Source organism: Mustela nigripes, chromosome 7, assembly GCF_022355385.1.
Source record: "Mustela nigripes isolate SB6536 chromosome 7, MUSNIG.SB6536, whole genome shotgun sequence".
In the NCBI taxonomy this organism is placed as follows: Eukaryota; Metazoa; Chordata; class Mammalia; order Carnivora; family Mustelidae; genus Mustela; species Mustela nigripes.
The window spans coordinates 90,525,977-90,543,531 of record NC_081563.1 but is presented as its reverse complement, the minus strand read 5'-3'; the positions used below and the strand labels follow the sequence as shown (position 1 = coordinate 90,543,531).

Genomic DNA, 17,555 nt, shown 5'->3' with positions numbered 1-17,555 from the left:
CTTTCAGTCTTCCCCACAGGGCATCACCCAGCCTTTCCAAAATCACTGCTTAGTGTTTCCCTGAACTTTGTGACCAGGATATTTGTTGGCAAGGAAACCATGCTTTCCCTTGTTGCCGAATCTTCTTCCTACTTAACTATCATTTCAGCTTCTTGTCATTTCCTTCAACTCTGAGTCTCCATTTTCTCAGTGAGGCTGCCTTTGTTAAAGGGGAGTGTTAAGTGTTGATCAGAGTGCTCTGTTGTTTCATGTTTCTGCTGTTGCATTGGGTGGACACTTGGGAGCATGTTCTTGATCAGAAACCCCAAATGTAGATTTTCCTTCTCTGTATTTCCATACTGTTACCCATGGAATGCTTGTGTGTCCCCAAATTCATATGTTGCAGCCTATTCCTGCAAAGTGATGGGCTTAGGAGGTACTGAGTCTTTAGGAGATGATTAGGTGAAATGTATTAGTGCTTTATATAAGGGATATAGAGAATATCCCTTATATAAGGGATCCCAGAGAGCTCTGCCATCTGTTCCACCATGTAAGGACACAGGAAAAGATGGCCATCTATGAACTGGGAGGCCCTCACCAGACCTTAAATCTGTCAGCACCTTGATCATGGACTCTAACCTCCGGAACTACAAGAACTAAATTTCTGTTCTTGATAATCCCTGCCTGTGGTATTTTGTTATAGCAGCAGAAGTGGACTGAGACGCACACCAGCCCTGACCGAGGTCCCCACCATTGCCCATCCCTGGGTGGTTTTTCATCCCCCCCATTATGTGTGTGCTTACCTAGGCCTCGCTTGTAGCGCCAACCAGCCTGCTGGCACCCTCGGTTCTTCTCCAATGCTTCCCAGTGCTGCTGTTGAAGTCCCACCCTCCCCTCAGACCCTTAGTACTGCAGGATTCTGGCAATGGGCTTGTTGCCATTCCTGGCTGGTGTAGTTGCACCTTTGGCACCAATAGGCACCCCAAGTAAATGTCAGTCCCTGTGGAATTAGGTGCCTGGCTCCCCAGCCCCACCAGACACCCCTTGTGTAGAGTTGGGGCCCATGGCTGGTGCCCAGGCTGGTGCATGTCACCCTCATCAGTTAGAGGTGGCCATGCTCCCTGCTGTGTCCTCAGAACAGAGATGTCTATCCCCAGCATAGCACATAAGAGAATCTGCTTTCTGGAATTGCTGAATTTCTGGGATGTGTGTGTATTTTCAAAATTTCCAATACAAGGTACACATATAATTTTAAGTTTTCCGATAGGCACATTAAGAAAATGTAAAAAGTAATAGGTGACATCAATTTTAATATTTTATTTAATTCAGTATATCTACAATGTTACCATTAAATCCTTCTTTTAGAATCCAGTCTTCGAAATTCGGTGTAGATTTTAGGCTGCAGCACACTTCCATTCACACTCACCACACCTAAGATGCTCGGTGGCCTATGTGGTGAGTGCTGCTTTCTTAGACATCCCAGGGCTGGAGCAGTAGTGACCACAGGCTATGTCAGGAACCAGGGGGTGCTTGCTCTGCTTTGCACACTTGTCCCAAAGCTCTAACTTTCTGCCCTGCCCTTCCCCTCCCTCCCCCAGACAGAACTACTTCCTCCATGGGGAAACTTGCATATTTGTCTAGGAGATTCTGAATGAGGTACAATGACCCTCTGTGAAGTGCTTCTGATAAGATCTGTGCAGAGCCTGTCCCTTCTCCCACCACCTAGAACTGCCACTGAGAGGCTCCTTCTCCAGGGGAGATGCAGTCACAGGCCAGGTGCTGGCCTTCAGGAACAGTTTTGGGAAGATGAGGTTTATTCAGTGAGAGCCTCCTGGAGAGGAAACTTAAATAAGATTAAAAACCCAGTGAGGGATATGGAGCCTTGTGGATGTGCCAGGGGCTGGGCCCCAAGTCCTCTCCATGTGGCCTTTAGCTAGCTTGGGCTTCCCCGAGGGAATATCCCCAAAGGAGAAGCTAGTTAAAAGCTGCACCCTTGGAAGATGGGGCATCACTTTTGCCATCACTTTTGCCATGGGGCAATCACAAGCCTGCTAGGCTTCCAGAGAAGGAGGACACAGACCCAGAGTCATGAGTGGACACGGCAACACAAACAGCTATGGTGTGCTGGCTGTGGTACTGTCTGAGAAAGTGACTATTAACTGTACCCTTTCTAACCATTTGAAAAACAGGTAACCAGGTGTACTTGTTGAGATGTTTCTTTCATGTGTGGACCGAATTACACTGGTTGCAAATGTGACCCTTCCTCTGAAGCGTTCATGACCCTCCCCAATCCCTCCACTTCCCCCAGTGTGCGTGCTCACCCAAACCCCATCCTTTCTGTTTGGTATGATCATCTTGGCTCTGTGGCCCTTGGTCTGAAGCACCTGGTATCCTCTTGGCTCAGTAACTGTAGAAAGAACACTTCCCAGATTCAACAGCAGCAGAGGAAAGAATCCCTGGACACATCCTGGGACCCTGCTGTCTCACACCCACGTCACAACATCCCTGGTGTTTCAGCTCTTACGGTTCTCTGTGTTTTCTACACTTCTCCTCAGTTTCCACTCCACTCTTTTTTTTTTTTTTTTTTTGTCTGAACCCCTCCTGTATATGGAGTGCTCAAAAGTCGTACAGGGTCCTAGAAGGTTGAGAGGTGGCGCCTGCTTTTGTTTGGCTCACTTAGGAGGCAGGAGGGCCGCTGAAGTGTTGTGTGCTGGCAGTCAGTGCCTGGCACTTGGCTGCTCTCTTGGCAGGCGGGCTTCACACTGCTCCGCTCCTCGCCGCTCCTCAGGCGGCTGCTCTGGCTGCAGGGGTTGTCTGGCTCTGCCCTACAGGACCTGCAGGACCGCAATGATGAGCTGCAGGCTGCACTGGAAGGCCTGCAGGCACGGTTGCCCCCAAGCTGGCATAGCCAGCCCCATGCGCAGCCAGAGGAATGGCTCCTCTCTGGACACGGACCAGCAGGTAGGATGCCAGTCCTGGGAGGTGATGGGTAGTGTGCTCCTGCTGTGGGAGACCAGAGGCTGGTGGCAGTGGGTGTCTATCTTCCCCCACTGCACGGGCTTCCCCCGGGTCCAAGAGGACTCTGCAGGAGTGGGGGGCCAGCTGCCCAGCCTGTCAGGCTTCCGAGGGATCATGTGTCCTTTGAGTGGCCACATGTGGGAGAAGGGCCTGTAACCCAAGGCCAGGGACAGTACCCACAGTGCCCCCGACAAAGGGAGGTAGAGGAGTGAGGAGGGTAAGGGTTTTTCAGTTTGGGTGGAATGATGAAGTTTATGATAACCTGGTAGTGACCTCAGGACAGGCATGTCCTAGTGGGCCTCTTCGGTCATGGGGATGTGTCGGACATAGTCATCTAGGCAAGGGAGGAGAGGGGAGGCTGGAGTGAGCAGGGTGATGGTGTCCCAGCCCCGCTCAGAGCCTGATGGCTCAGAGCATGACGTCTGGTGTTGGGTCTGTGACAACTCTCAGAGAGGGAAGGTAAATACGTAAAATGTGTCAGAGACTCCTTATATTCACAGAGGCCTCATGTGGACTGCAACAGAGAGGGCTGACATTTACTCCCTGGATCGTATGGAAAGTGTCGAGGTGGGGTGCAGCTGTGGCACCCCAGAAGGCCCGGCTCCGTCCTCCTGTGCACAGCACTGACACCGAAGGAGTTACCTGACAAAGACCAGAGCTTCACGCTCCTTAACTCTTCAGCCTGTGCAGTTTGGGACAAGCTCTAAGTACCAAGAGGCCCAGTGCGCCATGTTTGAGGGGCACTCCTTGTCAATGGAGGAGTGTGGGATGCACAGAGCATGGCATGCTTGTCCAGAGCTACCAGCCAGATCCCAGGGAGCAACAGAGCTAGGGACCTGTACCTTGGGTGGCCCTTGTCCAAAAGACCTTCGACTGGGGCATCAGAAGGCAGCCCTAGCCACTGACTCCCCCAACCAGAGCCCTTTCTATTCCCTTTTGCCCCCCACCACCCTCCCTCTGAACACAGAAGTTCTTTCAGCCCCTTCAAAGGAAGAGGGCTCTGCTGCCACAGGAGAGTTTTGGTAGAAGGGTTGTGTGGATCATGGAAGCCATACCATTACTGCTTCCAGCTGGAGCCACTCCTGCCAGCAGCCCATTCACCTGGACCTACTTGGCCAGAACCAGGTGGCAGATCCAGCTTACAAGTCAGGGGCTGCCTTCTTTACCAAGGTGCTTATCCTGACTTCTCTAGACCCCAAGACCCTCATTCTATAAGTTTTTTCATGGCAAATTGTTAAGGGGTGTGTCATCTCCCTTCACTTTCCCAGCCTCGGACCAACGCAAAACCGGAGCAGTGGCCAAAACTCACATTCTGAGTCAGCCCTTTGGCATGTTACTCAGTAGCACCAGGAAGGAGTCCCTGGTGCCCCAGGGTGGGGGCGGTGCTTGTGGTTCCACGGGCGCCTTGCAACATGAGCAAGAACATCTGATATTGTCAGTGAGGAGAATCCTCAGGAGCAAGGGGTCGCTCATGTCCCCTTTCATGTGATCTGCCAGAACTTTGGCTCATGAGTATTTATTATGCCCAACATATTTGTTGAAAAGCCATGTTATTATCATGTAATAGTAAGTAACATTAAGCCTCCAAGAAAAGTGCATAGCCACGTCGCCATTGCTCGGTCTTCCCAGTTCCTCTGTGCACCTGGCGTCATCGGGGAAGAGAATTCAGGGAGCAGTAAACGTACCATGCACGGCATCTTTTAGGGAATCTAAGGGCCTGACAGATCTTGCAGGGAGCCTCCTGTTTATATCTTTGAGTAGTGTGTGTTCTGGCAAAGACTCGGAATGCTGATTTCTAAAGAGCTGCTACCTTGAGAACTCAACATTGCTTGTGGAAACCCACCAGGGTCAGCTTTCTCTGCCAGCACCACATTCCTCTTGCAGAAAGGGCCCATGGAAGGTTGTGCATGGTAGGGGGCATGGTGGAAGAAGACTGGGCTGAATACTCAGTGCCAGCCAAAATGTCAGATCGGAGGGCTGGGAACAGCCCTAGGCATCCTTGGCAGGGTGGAAATGGGAACATCTCCTTGTTTGCAGGCATTTCATTTGTTGGTGACTCCATTCCAGTGAGTTTAGAAACGGAGATAATGGTGGAGCAGGTGAAGGAACACTGCCAAGACCTCAAGATCCAGCTGGAGACCAAGGTCAGGGCGGGTAAGGGTGGCCACAGGGACACACAGGAGCCTTGTGACACATGCTGGAAAGCTTCACTTGTGTGTGCATGTTTCCATGTGCACACGTGCGCCCTAGATCCTGTGCCCCTTAGGAAGCCTGTTCGGGGACAGGAGGTTGTGGGGAAATGTAAATAAAATGAACATTCTGCCTCACACCTTCTTTGGAAGGTGGCAGGAGAAGAAGAATGACCAGTAAAGGGAGGGAATGGGGTTATGGGTCCCCGAGTATCACGGGGGTCACCCTGAGACCAGACCTCCCCGCCCACACTGCCATCAGGAAATTACAGCTTCCATCTGTGTTCTAAGCTGATGTGACCCTGGGATTGCCCTTTGTGGGGTACTCTGTGGCCTTGTGGCCAGGACCATGGCTGAGTCTGTCTTCTTAGATGAGCTTGTCCTCTGATCCATTAGCAGACTGGTGGTGGGGTTTTACTGAGGGACATCTCTATGACTTGTTTCCACGATTTGTTATCAGGCATAAGAGTAGCAGCAAGATGGGATTGCCTGTCCTGGGCTTGTGCCTCTGGGCTCTCTGGATGCATTAGCTAGACATTCCTGCAGTAGTCACACCCTGGGGGCCAGAGAATGTTCAGAGCCATGCACTGGTCTCAGGAAGGATCCGCAGTTCTCTCAGTTGTCCCACTGTCTGCCCTCCGAATGGCCGGGCCAGGCATCTGGCCCAGCATGATCCTAGCCTCTGTTACCTATCTGCTGGACCTGCCTCCTGAGACCCTTGTGAAGGTTATGGAAGACAACAGTGCCCGAAGCCAGCACCAGGAGAGGCTCCACTGACCTTAGCGCTGCTCTTTCCTTTCACAGGCCTGTGTACTTCTTTGGGTCTGGGCCACGATTCTCTGGGTGTCATGCCTAGAGGTCTGGTATTTCTGTGTTGTGTTGTCCAGTAAGTCATTTTCAGGACTCCTGATCAGCACTGCTCCCATTTCTCTTTTCAGGTCAATTCCTACGAAAGGGAAATGGAAGCGATGAGAAGGGACTTCATGAAGGAGAGGGAGGAGATGCAGCAGTCCTTCAGGCTTGAGATCCACATGCTGGAGTGCCGTAGGGCTGACCTGGAGATGCTGCTTAGGAAGTCTCAGGAGCTCATCCGAGGCCTGCAGGACCAGCTCCAGCAGGTGACCCGCGGCCCTCTGCCGGAGAGGGCGGACTTGGGGCAGTGCTGCATGCAGGCACTGTCTGGCCCAGCTGGGCTGCTGGCCCAAGAGCAGGACCTGCTGGAGCAGGAGCAACACCAGAGGCATCGGACTGAGTTGCCACGAATCAGGTCAGGTGCTGCATCCTTTCAGGATCTTACATCTAGTGGTGCTTGCCAAGAATCCAGACTTGAAATTTCGTCAAGCAGCCTGCTCAGAATCTTAGTGCCTTCTAAAGGGGTGCTTTTTCTTGGGGCAGTTAGGTGAGCATTGAAAGAACAGGTCAGAAGTACATGGGTGGTTCAGTCAGTTAAGTGTTAGACTCTTGGTTTCAGCTCAGGTCGTGCTCTCAGGCAGGCACAACTGAGCCCCTCATCAGGCTGCATGCTCAGTGCTATCTGCTTGAGATTCTCTGTCTTCCTCTCTTTCTTCCGCTCCCCGCATTCACAGGCACTCCCCTCCCCTGCTCTCTAAATAATAAATGAATAAAATAAAATAGAAAGAAAGAAGAGGTCACAAGGTAGGCATTGTCCCTTTGTATTAAAAATATGTGCTAACTAGAGCCTAGGAGTTAAAATTCCTTGTAGAATTTTGCCTCACACTTGGAAAGGTTCTTCCTTTGAAAAGGAATGTTCTTTGAAAAGATGGTTGTTCCTTTAGGATCTCATTCTAATAATTCTAATAATTCTTTAGTATCTCATTCTTCCTTTAGTATCTCATTTTCTAGGACATGGTATTATAGGACATGAGCAGATGGATACACGTTCTAAAACCCCTAAAACAATGGGAAAGACAAGTAATTTGGGTTAGCGAGTTTCTTGGAAAGACCAGAAGTTATGAGAAAAGGAGAGGAAAGGTTTATTTGGAAAACTGGAATATGGCATCTTGTGTCCAACAGTGTCACAGTTATATGAGACTTACCCATGTGTCCATTCCTTATTGAGTGGGTCTGACTTGGTAGAGTGAGTGACTAGTGATTTTAGCCATGGCGCTAGTCAGTCCTGAGGGGTGCCTAGGACCCACCTAGCTCAGGAGGGGATGACCACACCCAGGATATGTTGACCCAGTGCTGAGTAGATGTTTCATAGTGGAGGTGTCCACTGCACCATGCTCCTCACGGAGGGGCTGTGCAGGGCTCGATGCAGTTCAGTGCTGGAGCTGAGTGCATGTGGCCTCAGTCACCCCCTGCTTGCAGGATTTTGACAGCCTTTATGTAGAGACCATGCCCTCCAATGTGGGTGGGTGTGCTCTCCCCTTTGGCTCAGTGATTGGAGGTAGCCTGAGTACATTGGACATGCTATGAAAGAACCAGACCACCCCCCAAGTCTGTGGGTGCTTCTTCCTCCCTGCAGTCGGATGATACCAGTGGAGGGCCACCAGGCCCTCAGGTGCCAATGGAAACAGTCACTCTCCTACAGGATGATGAAGGTCATTTTTTAAATCATGTGCTTCCTCTGAGCTTTATTTTCTCTTAAGCCCTAGAGCTGTGCCCCCACTGGTAGCAGATGGGCCTGTGTAGGGTAGCCCCTTCCACCAGCCTGCGCCAGTCATTTGGAGGACCTGCTTGCTGCTCACAGTCCCTCCCTGGGCTGGAGCTAGAGCCACATCTGGCCACATGTCCTGTTCTCAGGCTGACGCCAGCCAGGAACAGCGAACATGTCCTTAGTGCCCTCACCTTGGCTGGGACTCCACTCTCCCAGGGCCATGAAGGCCTGGTGCCCAGCAACTGAACCGACTTTTCAAAAGAAGCTTTAACTGTAGGCGAGATACACACATCTCACTAAAGTTTTAGACCAGCACTGTTCTTAGTACTTCCTGTGATGGGGGACATGTCCTGTGTCTTCTCTGTCCTTGATGGCAGCCACCAGCCGTGCATGGCTACTGAACTCTGGACATGTGGCCTACATGACTCAGATTCTGAGTTTTTATCCTATTTAGTTATAATCAGCTTACACGTGAACAGTTATATATGTTAATGGTTTTGTGTCAGCTTCTAAATGTAGAACCCAACCCCACCGAGGGCATATCCTCCCATAGACCCTCCACGGAAGGTCCCAGGGCATGGACGGAGCACTAGGGTGCATGGGGGGTGAGGGGAAGAGCAGGCAGAGGAGGTCTGCAGTCAGGACAAGAGGAGCCTGTAAGGAGGCCTTTCCAACCCAGGGGTAGGACTGGGCCTGGAGTTCTGCCCACAGTACCTGTGACATGCTCTGTTTCTGTAGGAAAGAGGCTGAAGTTGTGTGGAACTACGAGCTCTCAAGGATGCAAGCCCAGCAGGCTGCCCACTGTAAGCTCTTAGTGCTGCAGCCTCTGCAGGAGAAGGAAGAGGTGCTACTGAGCCCCCTGCTGCAAGTCCATGAGGTGACCAGGAGGAGCAGAGGCAGGGCAGGGGGAAGGAGATGTACCCACATTGGAGAAGTCAGCTGCTGAAGCTGCAGGAGCTGACAGGCAGGGAACAGGGAGAGCTTTGCAAGCCCTTCGCCCTGGAGGAGGAGAGGCTGGAGCTCGCCTGGAGGAAGTAAATGGAAAAATCGTATGGGAAACAGACATAGTGTGGGCCTGCTTGTGGGATTGGTCAGCGGTGGCAGATCGCGAGCAGGAGGGGACAGGTGGCCCCACACCCCTTTCTGCAGGCAGGAGGGGGCAGCCCCTGGCCTGGCTAGAACCTGGTGATGGGTGTGGCCAGTGGGCAAACCAGGGGCAGAGATGTGCCAGGTCAGCTCCTGTGCCATGTGAATGCTGGGCAGAGCCCAGCCCTGGCCCATGGAGGGCCTTTGGAGAGCTTTGGCCTCAGAGAGGATGGTCAGCATGTGCTCACTGCCAAAGAGCTGGCTTCTGCTCCCCCTGAGTGGTTGGCACAGGTGTACTTATGTGGGGTGGACAGGAGAGCAGTTCTGGGGGAGCCAGTGCCTCCTGCCGGCAGCTCAGCTGGTCTGAAGCCAGATAGAAGCACAGGAGCTGCTCTGTGGAACAGGAGGAGATGCCTTACCAGCTCACCCCCCTGCAGTGGGCAGAGGAGAGACAGAGGTCACTGGCTGTTCTAGAGCGAGCTAGGCATCTGAGAGGGGGCCAAGGGCAGGCTATGAAGGAGCAGGGCCAGCCTGGGGAGAGCAGCCTGGAGCAGGGGCTGCAGCACAGCAGGGACAAGGCCAAGGAGGGCACTCGCTACCCCAGCCTCACGTCATTGGTCCCCAGGTGGCTGGGAAGGAGCAGCTCAAGGCCCTGCAGGAGGAGGAGGCCAACATGGCCCTGGAGAGAGAGAAGGATGACATGAAAACCAAACTTCTGCAGCTGAAAGATGTCGTCCGGGCTCTTGAGAAAGAAGCAGATTTGAGAAAGAGCAACAGGTGTGGTTTCTACCCATTCGTAGAATGTCAGGCTACACCCTCTAACCACTCACCTCCCGCTCCACTGCATGGGCCATGGCACAGCTGCTGAAGGGAATTTTGTAACCACTGTGCCTGTGCAGGGGTCATAAGCCTGGCCCTGACCCCAGGCATCCCAGAGGTCACAACATGCCCAGTGAGTGGGTGAGGGCAGAGCTGGGCCTTTCTGGGCAGCTCCACTGATGTCCCCTGCTCTTATCCTTAGGAAGTCCTTGCTAGTCTCACAAGGACAAAGACTTTGCCTGGAGCCCCGCTTCAGTCCTAGGTCACCTGAGCCCTCTTTCTGCTCACTTTGAGCAGGACCCACCACATTGCCCCACCAGCATATGCTCCAGGCACTGTCCTTGAACTGCAAGTTCCTGAGCTTTGTGAGTGGGGCAACAGACAAAGCCGTCCAGCCCAGACACCTCCTGAGAGGCTTGGGCTGGGGCATGAGTGCCCCGGGGGTTCAGGATGCTGCTGCAGTTGATACCTTCAGGGAAGCCTCCAGCTGGGGAGGTTGCCTGGAGATGTTGGTCTGTGGGCCAAGTTCAGAGAATGCATCCAGGCCCTCCTTCCCATGGTTCCCTGCGGGACTTAGGCTGATACATGCTCTTTCTCAGAAGCCCGGAATTCTAGAGACTAGGCTTTTCCAGATGCTGTGGCACATGGCCTTAGATATTTTTCTGGCTACTCTGGAGATGGAGGGTTTCCCTGGGAGTTGTTATGGGTACTGGCATGCCAGGCACAGCCATGTGATATGGTCTGTGCTCAGTGTGCAGTGTCACTTGATCCCATGACCCCTGCACAGCACACCTGTGTGGGGCCCACTTCCTGTGGAGATGGAGGCTCCGTGAGGTATTGTTTCACTTGTCAAGTAGGTGATGCCAGCTCCCAGCAGACTCAGGCCTATCTTGGAGCATGATCATGGGTGTGTGGTGAGACCTGCAGTCCAGCTCAGGCGTCAGCTCCTGCTATCTGGGTGACCATGGGGAGAAAAAAGATTATGTGGGATTGACATGAAACCAAAAGGAAGAAATATCAAGGCACCACTGAGCTTGAGACAAAACATTAGCATAGCTAGAAGCCTCCTAGGCACAAGGTCTCCTCACCTCCTGGAGATACCATTACTTGATGTCCTTGCTAATTCTTACGTGGGTGTCTCTAAACCACAGAGCACCTTGTCTTCTCAATTTCATCACCCATGGAATGCAGAGGGTGCCCTCTGCCAGAGGTCCTGGAGCACGAAATGAATGTAGAACACACACTTACTATCCTGGGTGTTCCACAGCAAGTCCCTGACACCCAGAGGCTGGTCTTAGACCCCGCGGACACACCATGGGCACCTGTTCTGAGCATGAGTCTGTGGCAGGACCCAGGCATGCACAGAAGCAGCCCAGCACCTTAAGCCTGTTGACCCCACAACTAAAGTCACAGTTGTAGTCTCAGGAGGGTCTTTACCCCTTGACAGTGCTAATGGAGCATCTTCTGTGTGGGGCACAGCTAGGGATCACAGCAGGCTGCAAGACAGGTTTACAGCTTTGGGTCTGTGGGGGAGGTGCCGTGCTTCCTGTGTGTCTCTGTGTCAGGGAGAAACGTGCTGCTATGTTTCAAGTATGAGGAAACTTAAAGGCCGTGTTGCCGAGACCGTGTACATTTCCCAGGGACATGTACACAAATAGTGAAAGCCTAAGAAAATATATAGAAATGACCAGCCCAAATTCAAGCTGGCAGTTTTCTGGGAGGAGAGTTGTTCAGGTCTGGGAAGGTGGAGGAGGACCTGGGGAAGGAGCGGACTTTGTCCAGGGTAGAGGACTTTGGGGAGCAAAGAGATGGCTGTGCAGAAGGGAATGTGGGTGGGAGCCAGCTCTTGCGGGCATGAGGAGGGCTTTTGGGAGGCTGCCCTGAGGCGGGCAGCTATGGAAACGTGCTCTTTGTTAGCCAGGGAAAGAAGACTGGATTGCAGGGGTTGTAGGGTAGGTGTGTAGAAGGAGGTGGGTAGAGGGCAGGAGGAGGCGGTTACTGCAGCTGTCCAGGCAAGAAGTGACAGTTGCTGGGGGCCGGAGTGATAGTATCAGAGGTGCAGGAAGTCACCTTACAGGAGTGTGGGGGCCAAGGCGATGTGTTACAGGAGGATGGGATTTTCGCAGGGAAGTTGGAAGTGGGCCCCAGAACAGTTGGAGGACTCCCCGGAAATGTCACTGACCAAGAAAAGAGGAGGGCAGCATTCAGTTACATTGAGGAGCCTGTGGTGTCTCCTGTGCAGTGAGGTAGGTGGAGAGTTGAGGAAGGAGCCCCCCAGAGGAAGGAGAAGCCAAGGAGCTGTGTCTTTAGGGGAAGTATCCCACAAGGAGAGAGGAACACTTGTCTCCAGGGCCCTTGAGAGGCCAGTTCACACAAGACGCGCTGCCTGCAGGAGTCCACTGTGCTCAGCAGCATGCAGGTGCCTCTGGAGCCCACTGGCATCCCTCACCCCCAAGCTAGGTCCCCCAGCCCCTGCTCTGTGGAGGGCAGGTTTGTCCCTAGCACCAGTCAGTGGACCAACCCCTGGCCACAACTCCCAGTATATTGGCCTTGTGGCCACTTGTAAGGAAACACATGGGACCACCTTCCAAACCCACACCAGAGCCGGTGTTGGTGGGGTAGTGATGAGCATAGCTGCCTTCCAAACCCACACTAGCCGTAGGCACCTTGGCTAGCAGAGCTCATACCTGCAGGATCTTAAAGGCCTTTATGGAGATTTGGGCCTTTATCAAGGAGAAAGCAAAGTACAGAGAGTGACATGGCCAGATTTAGACCATGACAGACTCTCTGCTAGTAGCTTAGAGAGCAGAAGTGGTCTGAAGGCCCACATGGCTGAATTCATCCACGGTTACTATTGTTATTTTGCTGCATACACAGTTCCACACACACCCTTTTTAAATTCTTTTTGAATCATTGGAGATAATTATAGACATTATGATACTTTACTGCTAAATATTTCAATATGTTATTTTTTTCCTAAAGATTTTATTTACTTATTAGAGAGATAGAGAGAGACCACAAGTAGGCAGCGCAGCAGGCAGAGGAAGAGGGAGAAGCAGGCAGGCTCTCTGCTGAGCAGGGAGCCCAATGTGGGGCTTGATCCCAGGACTCTGGGATTGTGACCTGAGCCAAAGGCAGCCGCTTAACCAACTGAGCCACCCAGGTGCCCAGCCAGCATGTTACTTTGTAAGAACAAGAAGTTCTCTTGCATACGCACAGTATTGTTAGCACATGTAGGAAGTTTAATTCGAACACACTGCTATTTTTAATATGCACTCCACTTCCACTTTTTGTCAATTGTTTCAGTGTGTTCTTTGTAGTTTGTCCACCTACCCCAGATCTAAGCAAGGATCATGGTATGCGCTTAGTTATCATTTCTCTTTAATATCCTTTAAGTATATCAGTCTTCTTAAATTAGTTTTTCTGTCAATGGATACTGACTTTTTAAAAAATCATGGCAATGTACACATAATATAAAATGACCATTTTAACCACATAATTTAGTGGCATTAAACATGTGCCATGTGTAACTGTCACCACTTTCTACTTCCAAAACTTTCTCATCATTCCAACCAGAAACTCTATTAAATGATGATAATTGCTAGTATTTTGTGAGGATTTTAGCATCAGTAGTGGTCTATAATTTGAGAAAGATTAGCATGTTCTTCTTTAAATGTTTGGTTGGGTGGCTCAGTTGGTTGAGTGTCCAACTTTTGTTTTTGGCACAGATCATGATCTCAGGGTCCTGGGTTAGAATGCCGTGCCTGGCTAAGGATTCTGTCTCCCTCTTTGCCGCTCCCCCCACTCACAAGCATGCTCTCTCTCTCTCAAATAAATCTTTAAAAAAAAAAAGATTCCACTGTTGACATTGGGTAGTCTACTCTATCTAGTTGTTGCGCTGTGTGTGTATTAGTTTCCTACTGATGCTGTAACTAATTACCACTATTACTAAGTTAATGGCTTAAAACAACACAGTTTATGATTTTTAAGTTTTGGAGCTCAGAAATCTGAAATGGTTATGACTGGACTAAGATTTAAGATATTGGCTGGGTTGCCTTCCTTCCTGGTGGCTCTAGAAGAGAATCACTATTCTCGTGTTTTCAGCCTCTGTGGGCCGCTCGCATTCCTTGTTTCTGGCTCCCTTCCATCATTAAAGCCAGTGATGACCGGTCAGGTCCACCTGATATCATATCACTCTGACACCCATGCTCTTCCCTCCCTCTTCCACGTTTCAGGATGCTGTGATTACATTGGGCCCACCAGGATGATCTAGGAGCTATAATTGTAGTTCATTCATATGGTTCGTTGCTGTGGATTGTTCTGTTGTGTGAATGTACCACAGTTTACTCATTCACTTGTGAATGGGCATGTGAATAGTGTTTAGTTTTGGTCAGCACAAAGAGTACTGCTAAAAAAATTCTTATCTATGTCTTTTGGAGCATTTATATTGGGTTGTGCCTAAGAATGGAATTGTCATGTCATAGGGCAGGGATGTGGTTTTCTTTCTACTCATCCCGCTTAGAAAAACATTGTACCCGGGCGCCTGGGTGGCTCAGTGGGTTAAGCCGCTGCCTTCGGCTCAGGTCATGATCTCAGGGTCCTGGGTTCGAGTCCCACATAGGGCTCTTTGCTCAGCAGGGAACCTGCTTCTCTCTCTCTCTCTGCCTGCCTCTCTGTCTACTAGTGATCTCTCTCTCTGTCAAATAAATAAATAAAATCTTAAAAAATAAATAAAAGAAAAACATTGTACCATTGAAATTGTGTCTAATGAAAATTTCTCAGCCATTATTTTTTGAAACATTGCGTCTTCTCTCACTCTACAATTAGATGTATGTTGTTAGATCTTTTCAATTTTCCTCCATTTCTTCCCTTCCATGTCTTTTTTCTTCTTTTCTCTCTTGTCGCATTCTGGGTACTTTCTTCCCCTATCTCTGTGTTCCAGATCAGTAATTCTTCCTTCAGCTGTCTAAATCTCCCATTTAACTTATTCAGTGAGGTTTTATTTTGACATTGCCTTATTTTTTCCATTTCCAAAATTTTTGTCCTGTTTGGTCTGATCTTTTTTTTTTTTTTCATCATTAGTTTTTTTTTTTTTTTTTAAGATCTTTTTATGTATTTGTTTGACAGAAAGAGATCACAGGTAGGCAGAGAGAGAGAGAGAGAGAGAGGAGGAAGCAGGTTCCCTGCGGAGAAGAGAGCCCGATGTGGGGCTCGATCCCAGGACCCTGGGACCATGACCTGAGCCTAAGGCAGAGGCTTTAACCCACTGAGCCACCCAGGCGCCCCGGTCTGATCATTTTTGATATTTTCTTACTGCCTTCTTATTTTTTCATTTCCATTTTTATTATGTAAACATTTTATAATTTTATACTTAGTGTCTGATAAATCTAATATCCAAGGTTCCCATGAGATCTAATCTGCTTCTGCTGCCCCTCAGAGGTGCTTTTCTGATGTGGTGATCTTTGATTGTGAACTCAGGTTTATGTGACGTTAATCTCTGGGAATCTCCAGAACTGTAGTAGAGGATGCTTTCTGAAGAAAGGGCGGATGTTGCTTTTGCTGAGAATTGGGAGCCTGCTAATCCGGGACCACTTTAACTTCCTCTAGGGCACTGGCTTAGTAGGCGTCCACAGTCTGGTTTTTCCATGCTGCTGATGACAGTGCTGACATAGGCATTGGCCTCAGGGTAACCCTATCTTTGTGTGGCTCAATACTCACAGCTGGGGTTTTAGCTTCGAGATTTTTGTTTTATTAGGGGGTCCTTGGAGGTTTCCATTACCTTCTTTGAGGACAATAATCCCTTTGCATGATCAGCCTCACATAGCTCTAGATGCTTGGTGTGGTGAGGGGGATGGGATGGGACAACCATTGGCTTATCTGAGGTCCAGGAAGCTGGAAGTAGAACCCCAACCTCAACACACACAGCTGCCGTGAATCAATTTGTCTTCTAACCTGGAGCCAGAGTGGCAGTTTCCAAACATAGACCTCATTTGTTTCACTGCTCTGCTTTAAACCATTTTCTGCTTTAAAAATTCCAGTGACTTTCCTTTCTCTTTTTCTCTTTAGTTCCTCATGAGATAAAATAAAGTCCCATTTATGGGTATGAAAGAGATACTTAACACTTGGTATTATAAGCACATTACATTAAATAAATATAATAAGACCATGAGGCTTTGAGTATTTTTAAATTGAAAAAATTAGAAGATAATGCCAGATAGGGACCTATGGGGGTGGGGGGAGACAAATGTCAGACCAGCATCTATTAAGAGTAAATTGCTGTGTGTGGTTGGGGGTGGGGTACCTGAGTGGCTTAGTCAGTTAAATGTCTGCCTTCAGCTCAGGTCATGATCTCAGGGTCCTGGGATCAAGCCCCATGTCAGGCTCTGCGCTTAGTGAGGAGTCTGCTTCTCCCTCTCCCCCTCCCCTTGCATGTGCACACTCTCTCTCTCAAGTAAATAAAGTTAAAAAAAAAAAGAATAAATTTCTTGGGCAGCAAATATGGGTTTTAAGCTGCCTCATTTGTGATCTTTTCTGGTAAATTGCTTATCTGTCATATGTCAGTGGTGTTACCCAAGTGGCGATCTCTAAGTTACTAGAAAGCAAAGGTGGCTCCAGGCAGACTTGGTTCATGTAGTAATTACTCATGCTTGCTTTTTCCCATTGAGGGATCCATCTTGCACCATGTGAGCATCTCCCCAGTCTTCTCCCTCGTGCTGACCTCAGAGTGTATGATGCAGGTAGTGCTCTCTAAAGAGGAGAATGTGTTTTGGTCTTCTGATCCTTTTGTTCCTTAGCTTCATGCTAGAGTTCTCTGGTGGGGGGGATGACCATCCTTGCAGTAACCTAAGGACCCGCAGCCAGCATTGTGCATTGATACTAACATGTGCTCACTCATTTTAGCTAATGGTTGTAAGATGTGGTAACAGGTCAACTGTAACATGAAGTAAACAGAGCCGAGGTGGTGAATACATTGATGAGTTGTTGAGCTGAGAAAGTTTTATTTTCTGTAGCTTATTGCTTGGGAGATGCAAACCATAGCAGGTTAGCAGTGTATAAAGGAAAAGGAACAGTGTGCTCTGTGCCATCCAGGGATGATGCAGGGTCCACCATGACTTCCCCCTGCAAGAACATATGCATGTAAACTATGGATTGCGGCCAGCTCCTGGGGTCCCCATGCTTATCAAGCATGGTAATTTTTCATGCAGAATCGAGTTGGATAGGCTTTCTGAAGAAAATGAATTGTTGAAAAATGAGCTGGGAAGGATTCAGCAAGAGCTCGAAGCAGCAGAAAGGACAAATGATGCTCAGAGGTAAGGGCCTTGGCTCCGTGGTTCTGCCTGGATTCCAGTTTGCAACATGCTTTGCCCTTTGTACAATGAGCTTTGAAGGTGTTGCTGGGGAAAGTGGGAAGTGTTCAGACGCATGGGTGGCTCAGCCTGTTGAGTGTCTAGACACCTGTGTGTGGAAGGAGAGTGGCTTTCTGCTTTCCTTGCCATAGTCTTATCTAAGGACAGTTTGACCTTTTTTTCCCCAATGACATTAAAGATTATTAAAGTATCATCCAGAGCAGGTGGCCCACAAGTGATTGCTATTAGATTATAGCAAGTCTGAAATCTAGAAGTTTTTTCTCCCTATAGAAACCATTGTTTCCTTGGATCCCTGGGTGGCTCAGCCGGTTAAGCATCTACCTTCATCCCAGGTCATGGTCCCAGGAGCCCAGGATCAAGCCCCAAGTTGGTCTCCCTGCTCAGCGGGGAGTCTGCATCTCCCTCTCCCTCTGCCCCTCCCCCTGCTAGTGCTCATGCTCTATCTCAAATAAGTAAATAACATCTTCAAGAAAGAAA

General features: G+C 49.8%; 1 protein-coding gene across 5 annotated transcripts in view; it reads left to right on the top strand.

Annotated features, from left to right (window-relative positions):
• The window catches only part of NINL (ninein like), an 82,773-nt gene that overhangs the window by 40,554 nt on the left and 24,664 nt on the right, over positions 1-17,555 (top strand). For 2 of the 5 annotated variants that reach the window (XM_059406418.1, XM_059406415.1), the window contains 4 exons: positions 2,811-2,940; positions 5,035-5,141; positions 6,125-6,453; positions 16,917-17,021. In XM_059406418.1, coding sequence (XP_059262401.1) covers positions 2,811-2,940; positions 5,035-5,141; positions 6,125-6,453; positions 16,917-17,021 — 671 coding nt within the window. The remainder of the gene's footprint in view (positions 1-2,810; positions 2,941-5,034; positions 5,142-6,124; positions 6,454-16,916; positions 17,022-17,555) is intronic. The other 3 variants (XM_059406416.1, XM_059406417.1, XM_059406419.1) reach the window with 3 other exon arrangements.